We start from the raw sequence: 21,067 nt of genomic DNA, 5'->3' as shown, positions 1-21,067 counted from the left end.
TTCGTATCTGGAAATGATTAATCGGCTCACATTTCATCTCCAAATTTCATGGTTCTCTCTCTTTTTTTAATATGTTGTTTGACCTTTCTCCAGTGAGATTATAACCTGATAATAACTTCCAGGTACCCTTTATTCTTGCTAATCTCTTGTAGAGTAAATTATTTCAATCTGTTGGTTTAAGATTTGCAGAATACTTTTCTTAGTTTCAGTCGCCCCTCCTTATCCGCGGGGGATTGGTTCCAGGACCCCCCGCGGATACCAAAAAACACGGATGCTCAAGTCCCTTATATAAAATGGCGTAGTATTTGCATATAACTTATGCACATCCTCCCGTATACTTTAAATCATTTCTAGCTTACTTATAATATCTAATACAATGTAAATGCTATGTTGTTATACTGTATTGTTTAGGGAATAATGACAAGAAAAGAAAGTCTGTACATGAGACGCGAGGTGAACAATGCTCAAACAATGAGCGCTGGAGAGAGAACTTCTGGGTTTTCCCGATTCGCGCATAAACCCACGGATAAGGAGGGCCGACTGTACTTCAGTCTATCAAAGGGCTGTATTTCTTTTCAAAATGGTTGATCTGGAGGATTCTAGATGGTGTGTAATTGCCAATCAGTTTGGTTTTGGGTTGGTTAGTATAAACTTTATATCTCAGTAAGGTGATCTCCTTGCTCCTGTTCTTCTTGAATTCATCCATTCACCGAGGTCGTGCATTTGTAAAACCTAGTTTTTTTTAAAAGAGCAAGGAGTAGGGAACTACCACTGTTTTATACTATACATCACTGATCCTGAAAAACAGCAACCTGCATTTTTAAATGCATTTATCATTTAAAAGGTCATAGAATAATCCACAATACTGTAATTGGGGAAAGTGGAAAGCTGGGCAATAGGGCATACTTGGACAGGCAAATTTTAAAGAGGAGTGGGTTAGTGCAGGAGTTTCATGACTTGAGGCTTGAGATAGCTGAAGACACAGCTATCTGTGCTTAGAGCAAAGACAATTTGTGTAGGCTGAAGGTCAAAAATGGAGGAGTGTGTATCTGTTCACAATTGTGGAGCTAGAGCAGCTATAGACTGCATCCAATATGCCCACTTTTCACATGGTCAAGCAGTCATCTGGATGACCATTGAAACCTATTAAATATTGCAAGGCCTAAAGAGAATGGACATGGAGAAGATGCTCCCTATAGTGGGGAAGCCTAGGACCAGAGTGCACAGCCTTAGAATATGAGGACATTCCTTTAGAACAGATATGGAGGAACTCTTTTCTTAGCCAGAGGGTGGTGACTGTGTATTTCATTGCCACAGATGGTGGGAGAGCCCAAGTCGTTGGGTATATTTAAAGCGGAAGTTGATAGGTTCTTGATTAGTAAGGGTGTCAAAGGTTAAGGGGAGAAGGCAGGAGAATGGGGTTGAAGGGGATAATAAGTCAGCCATGATAGAATGGAGGAGCAGACTTGATTGGTGGAATGACCTAATTCTGCTCCTATGTTCTATTGTCTTATAGTCTACCAACAATTGGCTGGTTTTGATCTGGATCTTATAATCTGGAGAATACCAAGTCCATTAAAGAGTGATGAGCAAAGATGGTTCACCCAAGATCCAGGACTATTTGTGTTAATCTTAGCATTTTAGTCTTGCTGGAAACAATACCCATGCCACCTTGCAGATGAATTCTGATTAGTGCCAATAATTTGTTGAAAGAAAATTAGGCAGCATGGTTTTTAATTCATCTTTAAATGTGAGATTTCAAACAATTATGAACATGAAATTAGTTACAGTAACCCAAATATCTTTTTTTCTTTAAAGGAAGGATATTGAATGCGAGTGAGGTTAATGGTAAGGTACTTGACAGGAGAAATGCTATTCACATTGAGGCTGTGGAATTCCCCTTTGCAGGAATGGTTCAGGCAAGAACTATTTGATAGGAGGAATGGGAAAAGGTATAAAATAAGCATAAAGCCTCCTGCAGCTTCGTGGGACTGTCCTGAATGCTTTACCGCCTGCTGTTTTTAATTTGCCATCTGCCACTTTTAAGATAAAACAAAGCAGCAAAGATGTTTGAATCAGCAGTTATGAATTAAATAGCAGTAAGTATTGATTATTGAAAATAAAGTGAAGACGGTTACTAAATAGTAGAAATCCTTTAACAATAGATCAAATGTTAGTAGTCCAATGCAAGCTACTTGTTTTTTTAACATACAATCCTTCATAGATACAAGCCCATTTATAAGTTTCTAAGTGGTATTTATAAATCAAAGCATTGAGTATAAGAGTTGGAATGTTATGGTGAGGTTATATAAGGCATTGGTGAGGCCGAATTTGGAGTATTGTGTGCAGTTTTGGTCACTGAATTACAGGAAGGATATTAATAAGGTTGAAAGAGTACAGAGAAGGTTTACAAGGATGTTGCCGGGACTTGAGAAACTGAGTTACAGAGAAAAGTTGAATAGGTTAGGACTTTATTCCCTGGAGCGTAGGAGAATGAGGGGAGACTTGATAGAGGTGTATAAAAATTATGATGGGTATAGATAGAGTGAATGCAAGCAGGCTATTTCCACTGAGGCTAAGAGAGGAAAAAACAAGAGGACATGGGTTTAAGGATGAAGGGGGAAATGTTTAAAGGGAACATTGGGGGGAGGCGCTTCTTCACACAGAGTGTTGGGAGTGTGGAATGAGCCGCCAGATGAAGTGGTAAATGCGGGCTCACTTTTAACATTTAAGAAAAACTTGGACAGGTACATGGATGAGAGGTGTATGGAGGGATATGGTCCAGGTGCAGGTCAGCAGGACTAGGCAGAAAAATAGTTTGGCACAGCCAAGAAGGGCCAAAAGGCCTGTTTCTGTGCTGTAATGTTCTGTGGTACTTTGGAGGTACCACTTCCTAAGTTTCTTTCCTCCCAACCTCTAATGGTTGGACTTTTAGAGACCACCAGTGCTATCTTAAAATAATTCTAGAGCTCTTACAGATGTCTGTCAATATTTAACCTTCTGGTAACTTGCTGATTAATATTTATGGGATATTGTTTTTCACAAATAGGCTACTGCATTTCCTTTTATTTCAGCGGTGACTAGCTGTGAAAACACAAAAGTGTATCTTCTTCCTTGTAAAGACCTAGCTCCTGTTGTAAGTTAAATTACTTCTGCTTGCATTAATGATATGTGATATCATTACACAATTATTTTGAGAAGAATTGCACATTTTGTGCATTTCAAATGGAAATGGCATCAATAAGCTTTTTTGGCTGTAGTTTCTGGCGTATAATGATAGGAACTGAAGCCAGAGCCTGAAGACATGCTATGGGTATGCAGGCTTTACGTTTCCTCCTGTTGCCCTTGGCTGCAAAAATCCAAATATCTCCATGGATCAAGTCAGGAATGTTTGCTTTTTATTGATCCCCAGATACAAGAGGACCCTGGAGTCTTTTGATTACTATTAGCAGATTAGGAAATATAATAGCTCCTTGCAATAGATTTCAACTTTTTTTTTTAAACTGCGTGTAGATCTGAAAGCAACTTTTAAAGAACATGGGTTCATGAGTAGCCTGTGAGATCAAGATTACTGCTTCTAAAGTGAATCCATGAAGTTCCAGGTTGGATGTCCATAGTTTGTACATGGTCACTATCTTGGGAGAACCAGTTTTGATCTGGCTGACTGGAAGTTTTAAAGCAATTTGCTTCACTTACACAGCAGTATTCCTTGGCTCAGTAAAAGACATCAAGTGACTTTTCTCATTAGAGGCAGACTGATGATGTGGCAGGACCAGGAGATGGAACAGTTTACCAGGACTGAGTTTGCAGGTAGAGTTGGAATTACAGTAATAGATGCAAATGGGAACCATTACAAAAACCATAGGGTCTTCCTGACACTTGGGGAGCAGTTGTGGATTTTTTTTTTGTTTTTGTTTTGTTAATTTGCCTTTAACAGGTTCAATTCTACTTGGTCTCCAAAGAGTGTCAGAGCACTTGTTCGAATCGTACTAATCCAGTCATCGAAAACTAACATGCCTTTCCTTCCCGTGTCATTAGTAAATTCAGCAATCATTTGCTAGGTCTGCCTTCTAAGTTATTTATGCAAAATGTGGAATGTTTAGACCCCAGCACTGATCTCTGCAGCACACCTATCATTACATCCCGCCAACCAGAAAAAAAGACCCATTTGCACATGATGTCTACACCCTGTTAGCCGGCCAATCTCCTGTCCACACTAGCATGTTGCCTCCTGCACCAAGAGCTTTTATTTTCAGCGATAACGTTCAATGTGGCAACTTGCCTTCTGGAAACCTTGAAAGCAATGGATATATTGCACTGCTTTATCTACAGCACATTACTGTACAGTGCTCAACATACTGTCAATATCAAACATTTACCACACAGTTTGGGCCCAAATTAGGCATGAGTGCTCTTTCACGTGTGTGTGTGTGTGTGTGTATACACACATATACGCTTGCACTCAACACTCACTCTCTCTCACTCGCTCATTGGTTTCCCATCTGGGTAATGTCTCCAAATGATTGTAGTTACACCCAAGCTTCAAGCACCAGTCTTTGATTAACCATATCTCTGAGAATCCAATCATAAAACACGAATGTGTGACACTTGTCTCATGACCAGATTCCAAGAAAAGTAGTTAATCAAAGACTCTTGCTTGAAGCTTGAGATAACTGTAGCCATATGGCGTCAAGGTAATGCGCATTGTCCAACTGTGCTCATTACCCAGTTGGAATGAGTCATATATACTTGTAAAATTATTTTAAACAAAATAGTTGCAATGAAGACAAATTAAAATGCTTCCAGCAATTCTAGGAATTTCCAGAATTTTGTTATATGAAATAAATTTCTGTGAATATTTCTGTCTTGGAATCTTTCCCCTGTAACCAAAGTTTCCTTTACTTTTGGCCTTCTCTACCACCTGGCTTGTTCCAAATCCCATCTGTGCTATCACTTAAAAGCCTTCCTGCACGGCACGTTCCTTTCCAGCAGAAGGAATTCCTGGCCAATATTTATCACTCAGCTGACATAATTTCAAAGCTGATGATCTGATCCCTTATCTCATTGCTGCTTTTTGCAATCTTGCTGTGTGTAAATTGACAGCTGCATTTCCTACATTAAACAGTACCTACTCTCGGACAGGTATCACGATACGTTTCTCATCATCTTCAGCTGCATGGCAGTTTTTGGAGCTTTGCACTTCAAATGTTAAAAGCATCCTGCCCTCAGGCTAGTCATTCCCCATGCTCCATATTTCCACTGAAGTAATTGCAGAGCAAGGTTGAATGTCTTTGATGGCAAACTAATTCCACCATCTCTCGCCAGATTTGGTTGGACAGTTCTAAGCTTCTTGCTCTCCAAAGTTTTTCTGAAATACAAAGATAACCCTGTTGTCTCTTCATTGTAAGTGATCTTGCCTTCAAGAGATACATAGTTTATCATAAAGGGAGAAGTCATTTTCCCCTGCTGCATGTGAACTTTTCCCTGAAGCAAAGTTCAAAGTAAATTTATTATCAAAGTGCATTTATGTCACCATATACAACCATGAGATTTGTTTTCCTGCAGGCATGCACAGTAAATCCAAGAGAAACAATAAAAGCAGTAAAGGACCACACCCAGCAGGAAAGACAAACAATCAATGGGTAAATAAATGTGTAGATACAAAAGAGAGAGAAAAATAAATAAGCAATGAATACCAAGAACCTGAGAGGAAGAGCCCTTGAAAGTGAGTCCATAGGTTGTGGGAATAGTTCAGTGACGGGATGAGTGAAATCTACCCCCTCTGGTTCGAGAGCCTGATGGTGGTTCCTGAACCTGGTGGTGTTTGCCCTGTGGCGCCTGTACCACTTTCCTGATGGCAACAGAGAGAAGAGAAGCAGGACCTGGATGGTGGGGGTCCTTGATGGTGGATGCCGTTTTCCTGCGACAGCGCTTTATGTAGATGTGCTGAATAGTGGGGGGAGCTTTACCTGTGATGGGCTAGGCTATGTCCAATACCAAAACTAGCTAATTTTTTCCCACTTCTCTGATTATTAAATAACATCTGTGGCCACGTTTTCACCCAGTCTGTCTTGCTCCCTCTGGTCTCAACTTTTCCATGAGACCTGCCTCTGGTTTCTACCCAACAAAATTCTTGACTTCCAATCTTTTTCTGAGCCCAGTGAGAGCTAATTTTGCTAACAGTTCTCTCTCCTGTATTGATTTCTATATCTTTCAAGACCAACCCTGTTGTTATTCTCTTAATTTATTTCTCATTCAGAGTACTGTGTCACATCCAACCTCCTTGTGTGCTTACATCTCCAAATCCAATCCCACCTTTTTCTCAATTCTGATTTTGAACTGTAGTCCTGAAATTATCTTGTTCTTTTAAAATTTGCCACTATCTTTCTCCGTGTCTCTCCTTTATCTTCCATCTGGTTGGTCCTACACAAACATGACCCCATGATTTTTCTGGTATCTCAGACTTAATGGTTGTCTGATTTTGAAATTGTCGTCAAGGCGTTTCACTCTTATTATTTGCAGGCCAAAGTATTCTCTGAGTCAACTTCTCCTCATGCTTCTGAACTTTAACTTTGGTAATAAGTCCTTACGTCAGCACATCTGTTGGTTTGATCGTCCCTGCATCCCAGTCCAATCCTCTATCTCTTGACTTTTTCTGTTGCTCTCCAGTTTCCATCATCTACCAAAGAAAACTGTCATCATCCACCCATTATACTTGAGCTTACTTATTTCACCTCCGCTAACCTTTGACATTGTGCAACATTTAAAATCCTCATTCATGGAAGCACTCAATTTCAGGCTCTCTTTTAAGCTGCTCCCTGAAATCTACCTCAATGGGCGGATCTTTATTATCTGTCCTGAAATCCTCTTCTCACTCTGAGTCAAATTTTTCTCGAGTGCAAGTTGTTGCAAATGTTTTGAGGATGATGAAAGCATAAAATGTACTATATAAGTACAAGTTCCAAACCTTTAGTAGGTGAAGGTATGAAGTATTTGCTCAGAAGCTGTAGGAATTTTACTTTGTTTTTGGTTACCGGCTTTGGTGAGCTGTCAGCTGGCCAAGAAAATTAACGTGAACGATACATTGAGGAAACAGAGTTGCCTTTGACCTAATTAATGTACTGCTTACATGACTTCACATTGGGACTGCAAGAACTTTAACAATCTGGAACAGGAAAAGGCCATTTGGCCCAGTGTGGTTGGCTGTCTTGATCCTGAGCCATGCATTCCATTGCTCTTTTAAAAGCAATGTCCATTGTTTACATGGGAAAATATTTCCATTTCTTTGGCAATTTTGTGAATTATATAAGGGGAGTCAAAAAGCCTGCAGACACCAAAAAAAAAATTAAATAATGAAACCCAGAAGGAAGGAAAGATTATTCAATATCAAAGCACCTACTGATGGACTTTTGTGAATGCTACCATTCTCAAGACCAACTCTTCTGCATTGCCTTAAAATTGATGTCATTCTGAACTTGGCATTTGTATCTCGTGCCCCATCAACCTCATCCTTGCTCACAAGCCTACATCAGCAATGCCAATGTTTTTGTTTCAGAGTTATCACCTGTGTGCTCAGATTCTTTCCTTCATCTCCCCCATCAGTCATATTCCTTCGAAAAGTCTTCAATTTGGGTCTCCGTCAATGATGGGGATTCTGGATTTCAGCCCACCATTGAAACTGGGCTATCAGCTCTGTTGGGACTTGGCCCAGGAATCCCCTTTTTAAATATCTAACCCTCTCCCAAATTTTTACACTGGCTGAAGGTAAGATGTTACTATTGATTGAGAAATGGGTGTAGCCAGAACACCGGGATGGTACAACCTTCCGACACAGGGCTTTGGTTGAACTAAATTACAGCCATCCTGTTAGTACAGCAATCCTTTGGTACAGTACTGAGAATGTCTTTTTTTTTTGTCCAAAGTACCTGGAATGGGACCTGAATCCACTCATAAGCTGAAAGTGGCGCATGGAATAACACAGAAACACTGAAGTACTAATATACCTACAGAGAAGAGCATTTATCATGTGCTCCTACAAAGGTTTGCTGCACAATTGTAGCAAGATTATGGGACTCTGGCCCTGTTGTGAGCCAGTAGCCGGTAGGGTTGAGTTTGGATAGCAAATGGCTTTTATTGGAACGCTGCTTGGGTTGATCATTCAGTAGTTGTTTTCTGGGATCGAATCTTTCAGCATTGTTATAATGTATGAAATGTTAACACTCAGTTGCTGTAGATGTGAATTAATTTGAAATGACTTCATTGCTGCTCCAAGAACATCAACTTGACTTGTATGCTTCAATTCCTTTGTTTGCAGTATGAGCCCAGAAGGAATTACACAATTGTGTTGACATATTATATCTTAGTGATATTTGTTGTTGGTATTCAGTCTATAAATAAGTATAACCAAGTATTATTAGCCAGTATATATTGGTCTGGAAGTCGTTAGTATCTTCCTTCTGGCATGGCAAAAGATTATGGTATCTTGCGCCTTCCAATCAGTAATTCAGGGCCAGTTTCAAAATTATGGATCCAAAATTATCACTTAATCCCTAACTTTAAAGAACAACTTCACCCTTATCTTTGGAGCAAAAAAGATTATGAATATAAAATAATGCACACGTAGCCAAACCTCCCTGGCTAAGTGGATTAGATATTGAGGAAAGCTTGTCATAAATATAAAGTAATCAAGCTCCCCGTCTAACATTTCCAAAGACAACTGATGAGGTGCTGCACTATTAACAATTCCAATTGTTTCTAAAGATAAACCAAGGGTCTGTTTACCTGTGGATGTGAAAGACACCCTGGCTGTATTCAAAGAATGATATTGGAGCCACTCACAAAATGGGATTAGTATTTATTCCTCAACCAGCCATTAAAATTAATAATTTGTTTTTAACTTTGAGAATTTGTTGGTTTCCCTATATCCTGCATTAAAATAATACCTACACTTCAAAACTACTTCATTGGTTATAGAGTGTGTTGTGTGTTCTGAGATTCAAAGCTCTCTATGTAAAAACAAGTTCTTCTTCCACAATACTGCATAAAATGCCTCTGCATCATCATCATCGTTCATGTCTTCTCCTTTCTCCAGTGGTGCTTCCCCCAGAGAAGGTGGAACCATGTGATGGAATCACGCCGACTTTCACTCAGGAAGATGGGGAAAAGTGTCCCAGTAAAGAAACCAGTAGAGGCACAAGCAAAAAAAGGCTGAACTTTGATGTGAGTTTTAAAACCAAGAAAATGGCAACTTTATTATCAAGCGGCTGCGGGGTATATTGTGCGGCATGAAAAATAGTGAGAACAAAGTCGGTTTGTGTCTTTCAACAAGCAAAACGGTCTTTTCAAATTTTGCTGTTGCGTTGAGAAGAGTTTGTTTATTTAGATGCCAAGTGTGAGATAATTCTGCAATCCCACTGGAATGATACCTTGAGTATGGATAGAATAATCAGGATTGTCTTGCTGGGGACTTTTGCCTTCTACACTATTCCCCACCACGTGTCCAGGGGCCAACGTTAGTGCAGGAGTGGACCTTTCAGCCCCTGTTACACTTTTCCCGCGATTAAAAGCAGTAATGATTGAAATGCTCAGCAGGATAACATCCATGGCAGGGAAAGAGTTAATTTGGGTTTGATGACCAGTTTCAGGGAAAGCCTATTGACTTTTAACTGCTTCTGAAATGCCACAAAAACACAAGAAATATAGAACCTGCTAATAAGGGTAATTGTTGTGGATGCGCAGGAGAGCAACTTGCATCAACTAGCTCTGAATCACTGGCCAGTAATTCATTAAAAAGTGAATGCATATTGTTCAATCTTATTTTAATGGAATTAAGAACAAGAAGGCAAAAGATTTTGTTGTTTCAGTTAGAAATGAGCTAAAACTGCCCCAAGTGTGAGGCCATGTTAAGCCTCCTCTATTTCCCCACTACAGCAGAATCTGCCATTCTGGCACGCTATAAATTGGTGTGGTAATTTACCTTGGGTTACACAATTTCAATCTGTTGAAAGAATCCCACAGTAGAGGAGAGATTTAGAACGGAGAAATGCACTTTCTTTTCAGGAGCTAGAATGTGACGTGTCTGTTGAAGAAGATAACCATCAGGAATGGATCTTCACTCTTTATGATTTTGACAACAGTGGCAAGGTTACTAAGGAGGTACATTTACATTTGTTTTGCTTCTTAGGATGTTGTGGTGTTTTAAGTTGCAAATTTTGCTGTTGAACCCTTAGTTAAGCAGTTCGTGGGTGGGCGAATTGCCTGCAAGTGTATAACCAACTTTTGACAAACTTTCTTCATCCTCATTTTTATTTTTCATCCTACCAAGCTTGCTCCTTAGTGTATGGTTACTGGATTGTTAGCATGGGCATTGTGGGCTGAGTGGCTGATTTTGTGCTCGGTGACTCTGGCAATGCTAAGGTTCTAAATTTTATTTTAGAAGATAAAGCCCACTGAAGCTTGCTGCCTCAGCTGAGATCTTTTCAATGTCTCAGAGTGCAGGTTCCAATGTTGCTGCTGTTAGAATAAGTTGAGGAAGCACTTCACTGCAGTTAGCCGAGCTTGTAAAAGGAGGCAGTAAACGTTGCCAGCAGAGCTGGGGGTTGGGGTCATTTAAGACAGATCTGCAGAATTTTTTTCCTCTCACAGAGGGTGATGAGTCTCTAAAGTTCTCTGCCCAGTGTGTGTAGAAGATGGATCATTAGAAATCGTTCTTGTGGAAGTGGATAAATATCTGATAGATTGAGGAATAGAGGAGTATAGAGAAATGGCACAGAAAACACGTTAAGGCCTGTTTAGAATCAGCCATGATGATATTGAATGGTGAAGCTTGCTTGGGTGGATGATTACTTTCTCCTGCTCCTTTATTCATCTGTTGTGTTTTTGTGCTTAGGAAGACAGTTGGTTTAGAAGTAGTATTGAAGCTGCTGAAGTAGAGGTGGGGTGGAGGGGCTTAAAATATGACAGGTGGGAAGTCAGGGAACTAAAGAGGCAGTTTGTTTAGCAATGGTACTGGAGCTGTGAAACAAACATTTCTCAAATCTTAGATGTGAAGATTAAAGCAGATTGAAATGTTTGAGAAATGCTTCAGTTAAAGACCAGAAGAGGCAACTTGGAAGTAATGTGTTCTACAAGTGGTTTTGCCCGCCTTAAGTCCATCAGCATTGTTGGCATGGGAGAAGCTGAGGCACCAGTATTATTTAAACACATACTTTGAAAATAGGAAATGAACAATCTCTTGTGGGGAATCTCGTGTGAGTTTAGTTTTTATTGCAAAGAAATTCCAGTAATTTTTAACTTGTTAGCTTTGGAACAGTCATTAATCTCTGTACAAGTTCTTTCATCCATTATATTACACATTTTTTAATTGATTTGTCGCAACATCTGTTCTTTGTCCTATGTGTTTTATATGGTTTGCCTTTTTGGAACAAAATGTTTATCATGCATTGTTCAATTGAACATTGAAGTTTAAACTGAGTTATCAATGTGAACTGTAACAGGGTTTTTTTTTGCCTTTGTTGATTTTGGCTAATTTTAGAACAAGCAGTGGCTGGGCAAAGGCAGTGAAGGGAATTGTAAAGGTCTGACTGGTATTGAGATTTGACTTGTCAATTAGGGGTTGTGGAGAATTGCTTTCTGCACAGGTTGGCTTGTAACAGTTTACTACGTTGCAAATTGATTTGGGCTTTAAGCATCAAAGTAGTACTCATCTTCAAGATACTAAAGGTAGTTGGCTTCTCACAAGCCCGTTGACTAATGTGTTTTACAGAAAATAGCCCTGCAGGTTAGGGGTCAATTCGATGCAGCATTGGTTACTTGCCAACTGATGGCAAAAAAGTCAGAGCCTTTCCTCTTTACACTGGGCCTCGCAGAGAAATGCTAGCCATATATTCGAGATAATAAGTATCACAGCCTTCTTGAGTAAAGAAGTTCAAAGATTTATTGTCGATAGTAAAGAAGTTGCTTCTCATCTGAGTCCTGAAAGGCTGACTCTTATTTTGAGGTGGTGACCCATCCTTGTATTTGCACTGTCAAACCTTATTCTTCTAAATACAGAAGAGTATTCTCTCAATATACTTCACTGAGCAGACAGCAGCCTGCCCACCCACCCCCCCACCCCCAAAATAACTTCCACAAATCAATCTGGAGAACCTTCTTATCAGAAATGTATCTTCTTTGGGTAAGAAGACCAGACCTGTACACAACGTTCCAAGTGTGATTGAAGCAAGATGTTTCTGTTCTTAAATTTGAATCCTTCTGCAACTTTCTTAATGGATGGCTTACCTTGCATGTTAATTTTTAACGATTAATGTTAAAATTAAAGAACACACAGGTCCCTCTGAACATCAATGACTTTCAATCTATCCTCATTAATTTTTAACGATTAATGTTAAAATTAAAGAACACACAGATCCCTCTGAACATCAATGACTTTCAATCTATCCTCATTTTTTAAAAAAATGCATTATTTTAATCAAATATGCTCTCTCGTTTTCTGCATTATAGTCCATCTAATACATTCAAGGCCTCTCGGTTGTCAGAATTTCCTGGAGGCCTTGCAGCATCTTTCTCATGACCCACAGTGCCATCCAGGATTGAATCATCAACAAACAAGGATGTGTTTCACCTATACTGCTCTAAATTGTGAACACTTACCCTGTCCTGCTTGCCATGGCTTCTTCACTGGAAGATGACCTGTTATTCCTGTTCCCATTCCTTAGTCCTGACTGCTATTTATCCTTGTTACCATGTGTTCCCATTTTACCCAATAATATCTTAGATGACAACTTCTCAAAGGTGTTATGAAAATCCAAATATTCTGTATTCCTCCTTGGCTGTTCTGCTGAATTCAATGTCTGTAAATTATTTCTAAATTGTGTTGTCTCCACTTAATCCTGTTAATGTTTTCCCCAGCCACCTTACCGCTTCCTTCAATAGTTTCTTACCTGGTGTCAGGTTCACTGTGGAAATTACCAGACTCTTCTCTAAATAGTTCAGTATTTTGGATTTTTCTTTCTAATACAATCTTTTTGAAGCGAGAGTTGGATTTAGGGCAAAGAACCTAGTGGACAGGTGAACGTTACATTGATCTCATACTTCTTTTCAATCCTTACCTTGAAGGTGTTTTGAATATGACAGGTTAGGAAAGTTGCTGCAGATGTATGAAACTGTCACTAGACCTTAATCAGTTGTCTTGGGTGCTTAATGGAGGAAATGTACACAAACGTAGTCTGAGATGATGCAGTGCTGATTAATCCAGAGAGAAGAGGTTCATTTTTAACCATATCAAGATACTTGAGATTTGATGTATGAAAAGGTAGGAACTATTTCCACGTGTGAAAGAATCCAGAGGAACAAGCAAAGGAACATGAAGTTTAAATGGAGTACTTCGTATGCTTTCAACTTTGATATAAAGGAATCAGAATTGGGCACATCTTCTAATATGAAAAGAAACTTCTCTGCACCAGAGGGCCTTTCAGTGTGAAAAATGAAGTTGGTCACCACCTGTATATCTATCTTCCTCATATAGGACATGTCCAGCCTGATGCACACCATCTACGAAGTTGTAGATGCTTCGGTGAACCAGTCGTCCTCCAGCAGCAAGACCTTGAGGGTAAAGCTAACAGTGACCCCTGAACCTCTTCAGAGGAAGAAAGATGGTCCTACCAGTGGTCAAGGTCAGCCACCTGATGTTTATCCATGTAGCATAAGCCAAACACTCAATAGTTCACCTTGTCTCTTTTTGTCTTTTATTGTCAGTGTTTGCTTTCATAACATGCTAGAGATTCCAATGTACCTCACTATTTTCACTACTAAAAGTAAAGGTGTTTTTCAAAAAGGAAATCGTGATTGAATTGATGTGCCCAGCATAGCATGATTAATCCCACTGTGAGTTAGTCAGCATGTACTTGATCATGTTATTAACAAAAGGAGAGTGGGGGCAGGGAGCATCCTTAATTTAGTCGTATTCTGGACAATGCAAGAGGGTGTGAGGCAAAAATGGATAGATTAAAAGGCGCAGTTTACCTTTTCCTCTGCAAGATGCCTGAATTCCAACCCCTATGGAAAACCAGATGTATGAATGTAATACACATCAGGGCCAGTATATTTTGGCCCAATTAAGTGGTTGTCCCAATTAGCTAAAGCTTCATGGACATGGTTAAAAAGTTGCATTTTTTTAAAAAGACAAGCTACTGTTTAACCCTGTAACAAATTATGCATTTAAATGAAACACAGAGCAAATTAGAATACTACCAGTGCTACTACAGTACAATAAAACTGTATTAGTTCCTAATAGCTGTCGATGGAGGAATTCATCCAGCATACACTGCCATGTTCTTTCGTTTGAATGTAAATGAATAAAATCAGTACAGACACCTAGTACAGATAATGGACTGCTTTCAGGTAATGCTTTCGATGATTGCATCCTCCAAGTCTTGATTTTAGTTGTAACATTCAAGATGAATGTTAACAGCTTGGAATTCTTTGTAGTTCCTAACTTACTGAAGTAGTGAAATTGTTTCATTTTCATTCTCTGCCATTTCTGGCTTCTCCAAATGCTTGAAAGCGCAGTGAGCAAAAATTTTGAGTTGTCTTGCTGCTTACTTCTCTCTCTGACAAAACTCACTGCTTTTTGAACATAAAGACAGAGAGAGAGAGAGAGAGAGAGAGACACACACACACTCACTCACTCTTTAAAAACTGTTTGCTTTAATGTGACCCAATGGCCACACAATTTCTTGTGGCTGACACTAGTTAGAAGCTGTTCCACAACCATTTCCTGCCCCAGTTAAGCAGCATAGTGTCCGAAAGAAACCAAGGGAGTCCCACCTATTTTCTCAATTAGTTGTTCTTTAAGAGTTGTCCCAAATTAACCGGTGGGCAATTAACCAGAATCCACTGTATTTCTGTTTTCCAATCCCTCCTAATAGTCTCCAAATATGAGTTACTTATAGCAGTTTATGATCACTTTGCGGAGTTGCTTCATGGTCACGAAGACCTTGATTGAAAACAGAAGAGGTTCGGTTTTGTGTATATAGCAGTTAACAGAAAGGAGAGGCTATTTTAATTTTCAGAATTCACTCCCAGTTACCTTGCTCTCCTCCGCACGATAAGCATGCAAGGTTTCACCTGGGGGGAGTTTGCTTCATAGAGCTGTGAGCTAGCAAGCAACAGCTGAACAGCACAGATTTATGGACCAATTTTTTGCACTTACATTTTGCAGATCGAGAAAGCAACCGGAGCAGAAATGAAGTTGAACATGTGGAGGAAACGAAGAGTCCAGACAAAAGGTTGTCTGCCCAGCTGAGGTACTGGAAGCTAATCCATTTCCTCAATGCTGGATCATTGGAAAGGGAGACGAAGTGGGGGGAAAACACATTCAGTTTGGGGAGTGTTGAGCATTTAAATATGTTTCTGATTTCCTGGCAGAATATGGCAAGGTGTGAGGGCTTTTGAGTGGTGTTTCTGAGAGACTCAACTCCTGATGTGATCACCCTCCCTGATTGCTTAAACAGTCCTGCATAATTGGAGCCATCTCCTCAATTTGTGTTACCAACACTAAGAGAGGAGCTCTGAAGAATTATCTTATTTTCTTTAACAAATAAACTTGTATCCCCTTTGCACATAAATTACTTCTTATTCAGCCTAATTCTTAATTCATTTTTTCCATTAAAGATGTTTTAAAATGTTTTTTTGTAAATTTCCTCCATAGTGTGTATATGTACGTATGGCTTTACAATCTTTTTGCTTTGTGTTATTAACTTTATTCCCCTTGATTTGAATATGCTTAATTTTTTTTCTGTATACAGAATCACACTTTCAGCCTTCCAAGTCCATACTATCAAAAACACTTGTTCCTTATGCTGTTTAGCTGTAGCCTGCCTACCCAGTTTGCCCAAGAATCTTCCAACACCACATCTTGCCATTTGGCTCATCTTTCCTTTGGTGCCTTGAACGAATTATCCAGTTGGATTGGTTTTTGTCCTTTCCCCACATCCACAATCTTTCTCTAAAAGCTCCAAGTTTCCTATTACTGAAGATCACTCACTTCAAATCTCTTCAAGTTGGATATCCAACAACTTTTCTTCTCATCGATCTTTTTAAATTGAGGATATTTTATTCATTTTTCTTTTGATCCTTAAGTTTAGCATAATTGGAAAGATATTTTGTGACAGCTCCATTAATTTTAGTTTGTAACCCTTTCACAATTCAACAGATAAAATCTAGGGTGGGTGGTTTACATTCAAACTGTAATTTGTAAAGACTCTGTTCCTTCAGCAATATTTACACTAGCTACTTGCCACGCTTTGATAGTCCCTAACAATCTGTTCCACTCAATTAACTCTTTCCTCTCTCTAACAGAAAGAACAATAGGAACTAACTGCTTGATGACTCTTCTTAAAACTGCTGGCTTCTGGATTCTTATTCGTTGGTTGCTTTCCATTTGTTGTATTTATCTTGAAGGGACTCTTAAAGTACTTGACTGTTCAGCCTTTTTATGCCATATTTCAGTGGATTGGACAACTGCCAGGTCAAAGTTCAAACAAAACAACAGAAGAATGTAAAGGGAGACTTAATTTGAAGCGTAACGATGCGTGTTCCAGACCTGGCTGAGGAAATCCAAAACACGGCCAGTGTTTGAATTGAGAACACTGGTTCAAGGTTGAATCTAAATGGAGCCCAGTTCCTATTATGTTGGGTGAATCAACCATAGAGTAATAAAAAGAAATGCCAATTTTGATTTTTTTTTTCCCTTACAGAAGATACAACAGTGACCAGCAGCAGTCAAATATTCGTGAACAATACTGTGTCGATGAAAACACAGAGAGAAGAAACCATTATTTAGACTTGGCTGGGATAGAAAATTATACATCCAAATTTGGACCAGGTATTGAATTAAATGGCGAGTTAGAGAGAGCAATTTCTCTAACTTCTGGTATTCACACCACTAACCCCTCTCTTTTTACCATTCTGGTTACCCTTTCATCTCTTTTTTCCTTCCCTGCCCATCATATCCCCTGGTTCCTCACCTCCTTCCCTTTAATTCATGGTTCACTGTCCTCTTCTATTAGATTCCCCCTCCTCCAGCCCTTTACCGACTCACCTCCTAGCTTCTTGCATCATCTTCCCTCCTCCCCTCCCACCTATCTTCCTCTTACCTGGTCCCGCTTACTACCTGCCAGTTTGTACCCCTTCGCCTCCCCCACCTTTCTCTGGTCCTTTCCAGTCCCGATGAAGGGACTCGGCCCAAAACGTCGACTGTTTATTTCCCACCATAGATGCTGCCTGACATGCTGGGGGGGGGGGGTGGTGTGTGAGAGAGAAAATCCATCAATTGCTTTGAACAAAGAGAAATGGAAGTCTTTGAGGATTTACAAGTGATTGTTTAAGTGAGTAGACAACTTCTGGATGGGGTAGAGATGATGACTCTTCCTCCATTATCTCCAGCTCACCCTGCACAACAGCCATGACTTCCCCTCCACATTGTTAAAAATTACCTTAATTCGTATGAAAGGACTGAAGAAGAATGTTATCTGGACATGATTGATGCTTCACTTTTAAAGATGAAGGAATAATTTTGCATTGCCAGTTGCATGTTTTTTTTAATGGTGTTATTGAAAAGCTATCAACAGGAAAAATGATGGAAATACTTGGCTTACTAGCTTAACATCTGCACATGGGTGCCCTTTTTTAAACTATGGAGAACCAGTAAAGATGTAGCCAAAGTGGAGTGGGAAAGAGAATATAGAAGATGAGGTTTGTAGTAGGATGGAAAGCAGATGAAAAGATGTTTCTAATCTTTTTTTAAGTTCTTTTGAAGGATTCTTGGAACAGATATGTTAATTCTGTTCCCCTTTATACATATGCTGCCTGATGTGCTGAGTGTTTCCAGCATTCCTGCTTCTATTTCAAATTACATCAGCTATTTTATATTTTTGTTTGTGTATTTCTGATGAAATAACTGCGGGCCAAGTCTTCCAGTATTAAATATTGCTGCTATTTGGTTACCTTGATAGTTCCCAGATAAGCCTTTTTCACTTGGAAATAATCTAAAAGTTTCCAAGTAGTGTAAAGTCATTAAAACGTCTGGCATATGAAAAATCTGGAAGATACTAATTTCATTTGATTAATAATAAAAATGGTCAATTATATCAGATCTCTTGAACTTGTCTAATCTTGCTGTTTTTACTTCGTCTCTTCCCACTCAGGGTCCCCGCCGCTACAGACCAGGCAAGAACACCACGGGAAAACCCCTCACTCCCAAAGCAGGTCACGATCCCAGGAATCGGAGACCCACGGCAGTCACCAGCACCGATCGCAGCTCCTCCTGGACCAGCCCTCTCCAACATGTGGGGGTGAGCTGCGGTCAGGCGAAGCCCACCAGCGGCTGAAGTGCCAGGAGAAGATGCTTGGGAAGTCTCCTAAAGGGGTGGGGAAAGTTTCTGCAGCGCCCGGCCAGAGCGGTGGAAACAAGGCGGGTAAAGGCCTGCACTACCACTCCCAGCCCAGCCACCCGGGTCACGACCATTATCACTTCCAGCAGCAGCAGCAGCAACAGCACAACCATAAAAAGTACAGGCAACGAATAAAAGACATCCACTCTCCACTGAAGTCGGCTCACGTTCAGCCCCTGGCACTGGAGCAAGAGTTCGTCCGCGACCTCCCGCCGGTCATGTCGAGTGACGGCTACATAATGCCGGTCGTTCAGCGACATGAGCATCATCACCACCACGAGCACCATCATCACCATCACTATCACCACTACCATCAGTCGTGAGGAGCCGGCGGCAACGGCAAGCAAGCAGGAAAACAAAAGCCCCCAGTTGTGGGCTGCCCTTTGCCTGTCCACATCACTACTGTACTTTGTACATGTCGTATGATGGCAGCAAACATTCTTGAGCTGATGCAATGAAGTGACAGTTGGGGACTTTGTTTGAACTGATACATGTGCAAATCTCTTTAGGGTTGATAATCACTTTTATTTAATCCTCATCCCCAATGCCTGCTTGACTGGGGTGAAACGTGCAGCTCCTAGCTACACAGGAGACTGCGCATCACAAAGCACAGGCCTACTTTATATTTCTTTTTATTCATAATGTTATTTGAAAAATAATCCAAGAAGATTTGAAACACCACTGCCATTACTCTGCTGCGTAAAAAAAAAATATAAACGTCAGAATTTATCATTTTATTATTAGCTGAATTGGACTTCCACTTCTCTTTATTGGACTGGAAACATTACAACTCGCTTGCTCTGTGGTGCTACAGATATGAGCTACCATGATGACCCATCACTATCGGAGCCATTAGCTCATTCCACGAGTCATTTAGTGAATTGCTTCCTCTGTCAAAGCAAGATTATCTTTACTGTGGGATACCAATCGGTGTTTAATGTTATGAACCGAAACATAGAATAGTCTATCAGCATGTATTAAAAAAACACCATAAGGATGAATGTAACACATAGTAACCATTGTTAAAAATATAATTTATTCATATATTGATAAATCTTTTATTTTTAGTTATATCTTGCTAACATTATCAATTGGGTCTTGTTTTCATTGGGAATTATTTGGCTTTTTTTTTGTTTCTTAAGAAACACTCTTAATTTTTGTTGTATTTCGTGTGTATGGCATTGTGATTGATTTCAATGCAATGTGCACAGTTTTGCTTTGTCTTTACCAGGCATTTTCAAGAAGCTGTACATCTGTGAGGACTGTACACCTTAAAGCAATTAGTGATGTTATGTTTGTGAGTAGGCTGCTAACACAGTAGCTCCACTTCAGTTCTGGTTCACCCTTGGCGAAGTTCCTTCCACAAACCTCATTGTATTTGACAAGGGGTGTTTTGAAAAATATCTTCACTTGTGTCACTGTCAAATCTTTTTTTTAATTAAAATGAAAGTCCTGGAGAAAGTTGCAATGACCGTTGATCAACCCAAGACCTAGAACAGACTATTTTAGAGACTGAAGCATGAGAAAATCTGCAGATGCTGGAAATCCAAAGCAACACACACACAATGCAGGAGGAACTCAGCAGGTCAGGTAGCATCTATGGGAAAGGTAAACGGTCGACACTTCAGTCCGAGACCTTTCATCAGGACTGGAAAGAAAGAGAATTCCTCTTTCTGTCCAGTCCTGATGGAGGGTCTCCGCTCAAAATGTCAAATGTTCACATTTATTCCATTTCAGAAACTGATTTTTTTTTTAAAAGAGCCCCCAATCTAGATAATGCTACTTTTTATAGAAACCTGTTGCAATCTGTTATTCATTGCAAAACATTACTGCCTCGTCAAGATGCCAGAAAGTTTCTGTACCACAGGTCATTGTTGAAATGTTTTGAAAACTTGGTCACAATCAATTTGGAGCTGACCCATTTGTTTATGAACAAAGGCAATATGTCACTGTAATACTTACATTCCAATTTTGTGTGGATTTCTCCCATATTATGTTGACAGTATTTTCCCAGATATGTTATTAAAAGTAGTCAATACCATATTGTAGTGATATTTTTGTAAAAGAAAAGACCTTTCATAATAGTTCTACTTTATTGGACATCACTGCGGTTTTTTTGTATAGTGTTGTATATGGACTTAATTAAATGCATTATTTATTTAACAGAAAGCACTGTGTTTTCATTTGGAATGTAAAGTGCTGTCAGAATCTTCTGTCTTATGGTCTTAACTTGCCAGGGATTTCATACTATCCATATCTGGCATTCTGAGCACAATTTTAAATCCTTTATTTAAGAACTGATGTATTGAAGGCAATCCCAAAGAGCATCTCAAACCTAATACCTACACAGAGAGGATGGTCCTGTCCACCAACTCAGATATACACACAGAAAGAGGCCGTTCAGCCTACCTTGTCTGTGCTGACCGTGTGTTACCCATTTACAGTCATTGTACAATAACCTCACTTTTTTGCTTCTCACATCCTTATCACTACTACAAATTAGATACTTGGAGTACAGAAACAAATGCACCATCTTACAGAGATGGATATGATCCATGGGGGTGGTGTTAAAAGGGTAAAGTTAAACTTTTTCCCCAGTAGAAAGAGGACCTTAA

At 39.7% G+C, this 21,067-nt stretch overlaps 1 protein-coding gene across 3 annotated transcripts in view; it reads left to right on the top strand.

Moving 5' to 3' along the window:
* The window catches only part of nkd2b (NKD inhibitor of WNT signaling pathway 2b), a 115,201-nt gene extending 94,580 nt beyond the window's left edge, over positions 1 to 20,621 (top strand). For 2 of the 3 annotated variants that reach the window (XM_073024147.1, XM_073024149.1), the window contains 6 exons: positions 9,092 to 9,219; positions 10,060 to 10,155; positions 13,526 to 13,673; positions 15,221 to 15,305; positions 16,758 to 16,885; positions 18,207 to 20,621. In XM_073024147.1, the coding sequence (XP_072880248.1) occupies positions 9,092 to 9,219; positions 10,060 to 10,155; positions 13,526 to 13,673; positions 15,221 to 15,305; positions 16,758 to 16,885; positions 18,207 to 18,775 (1,154 nt within the window). In that variant the 3' untranslated portion in view covers positions 18,776 to 20,621. The remainder of the gene's footprint in view (positions 1 to 9,091; positions 9,220 to 10,059; positions 10,156 to 13,525; positions 13,674 to 15,220; positions 15,306 to 16,757; positions 16,886 to 18,206) is intronic. The other variant, XM_073024148.1, reaches the window with a different exon arrangement.
* The last annotated feature ends 446 nt before the right edge of the window (positions 20,622 to 21,067 follow it).

Source organism: Hemitrygon akajei, chromosome 20 (assembly GCF_048418815.1).
Source record: "Hemitrygon akajei chromosome 20, sHemAka1.3, whole genome shotgun sequence".
NCBI lineage: Eukaryota > Metazoa > Chordata > Chondrichthyes > Myliobatiformes > Dasyatidae > Hemitrygon > Hemitrygon akajei.
The sequence above is the reverse complement of the archived record's forward strand: the minus strand, read 5'-3'. Positions and strand labels throughout refer to the sequence as shown.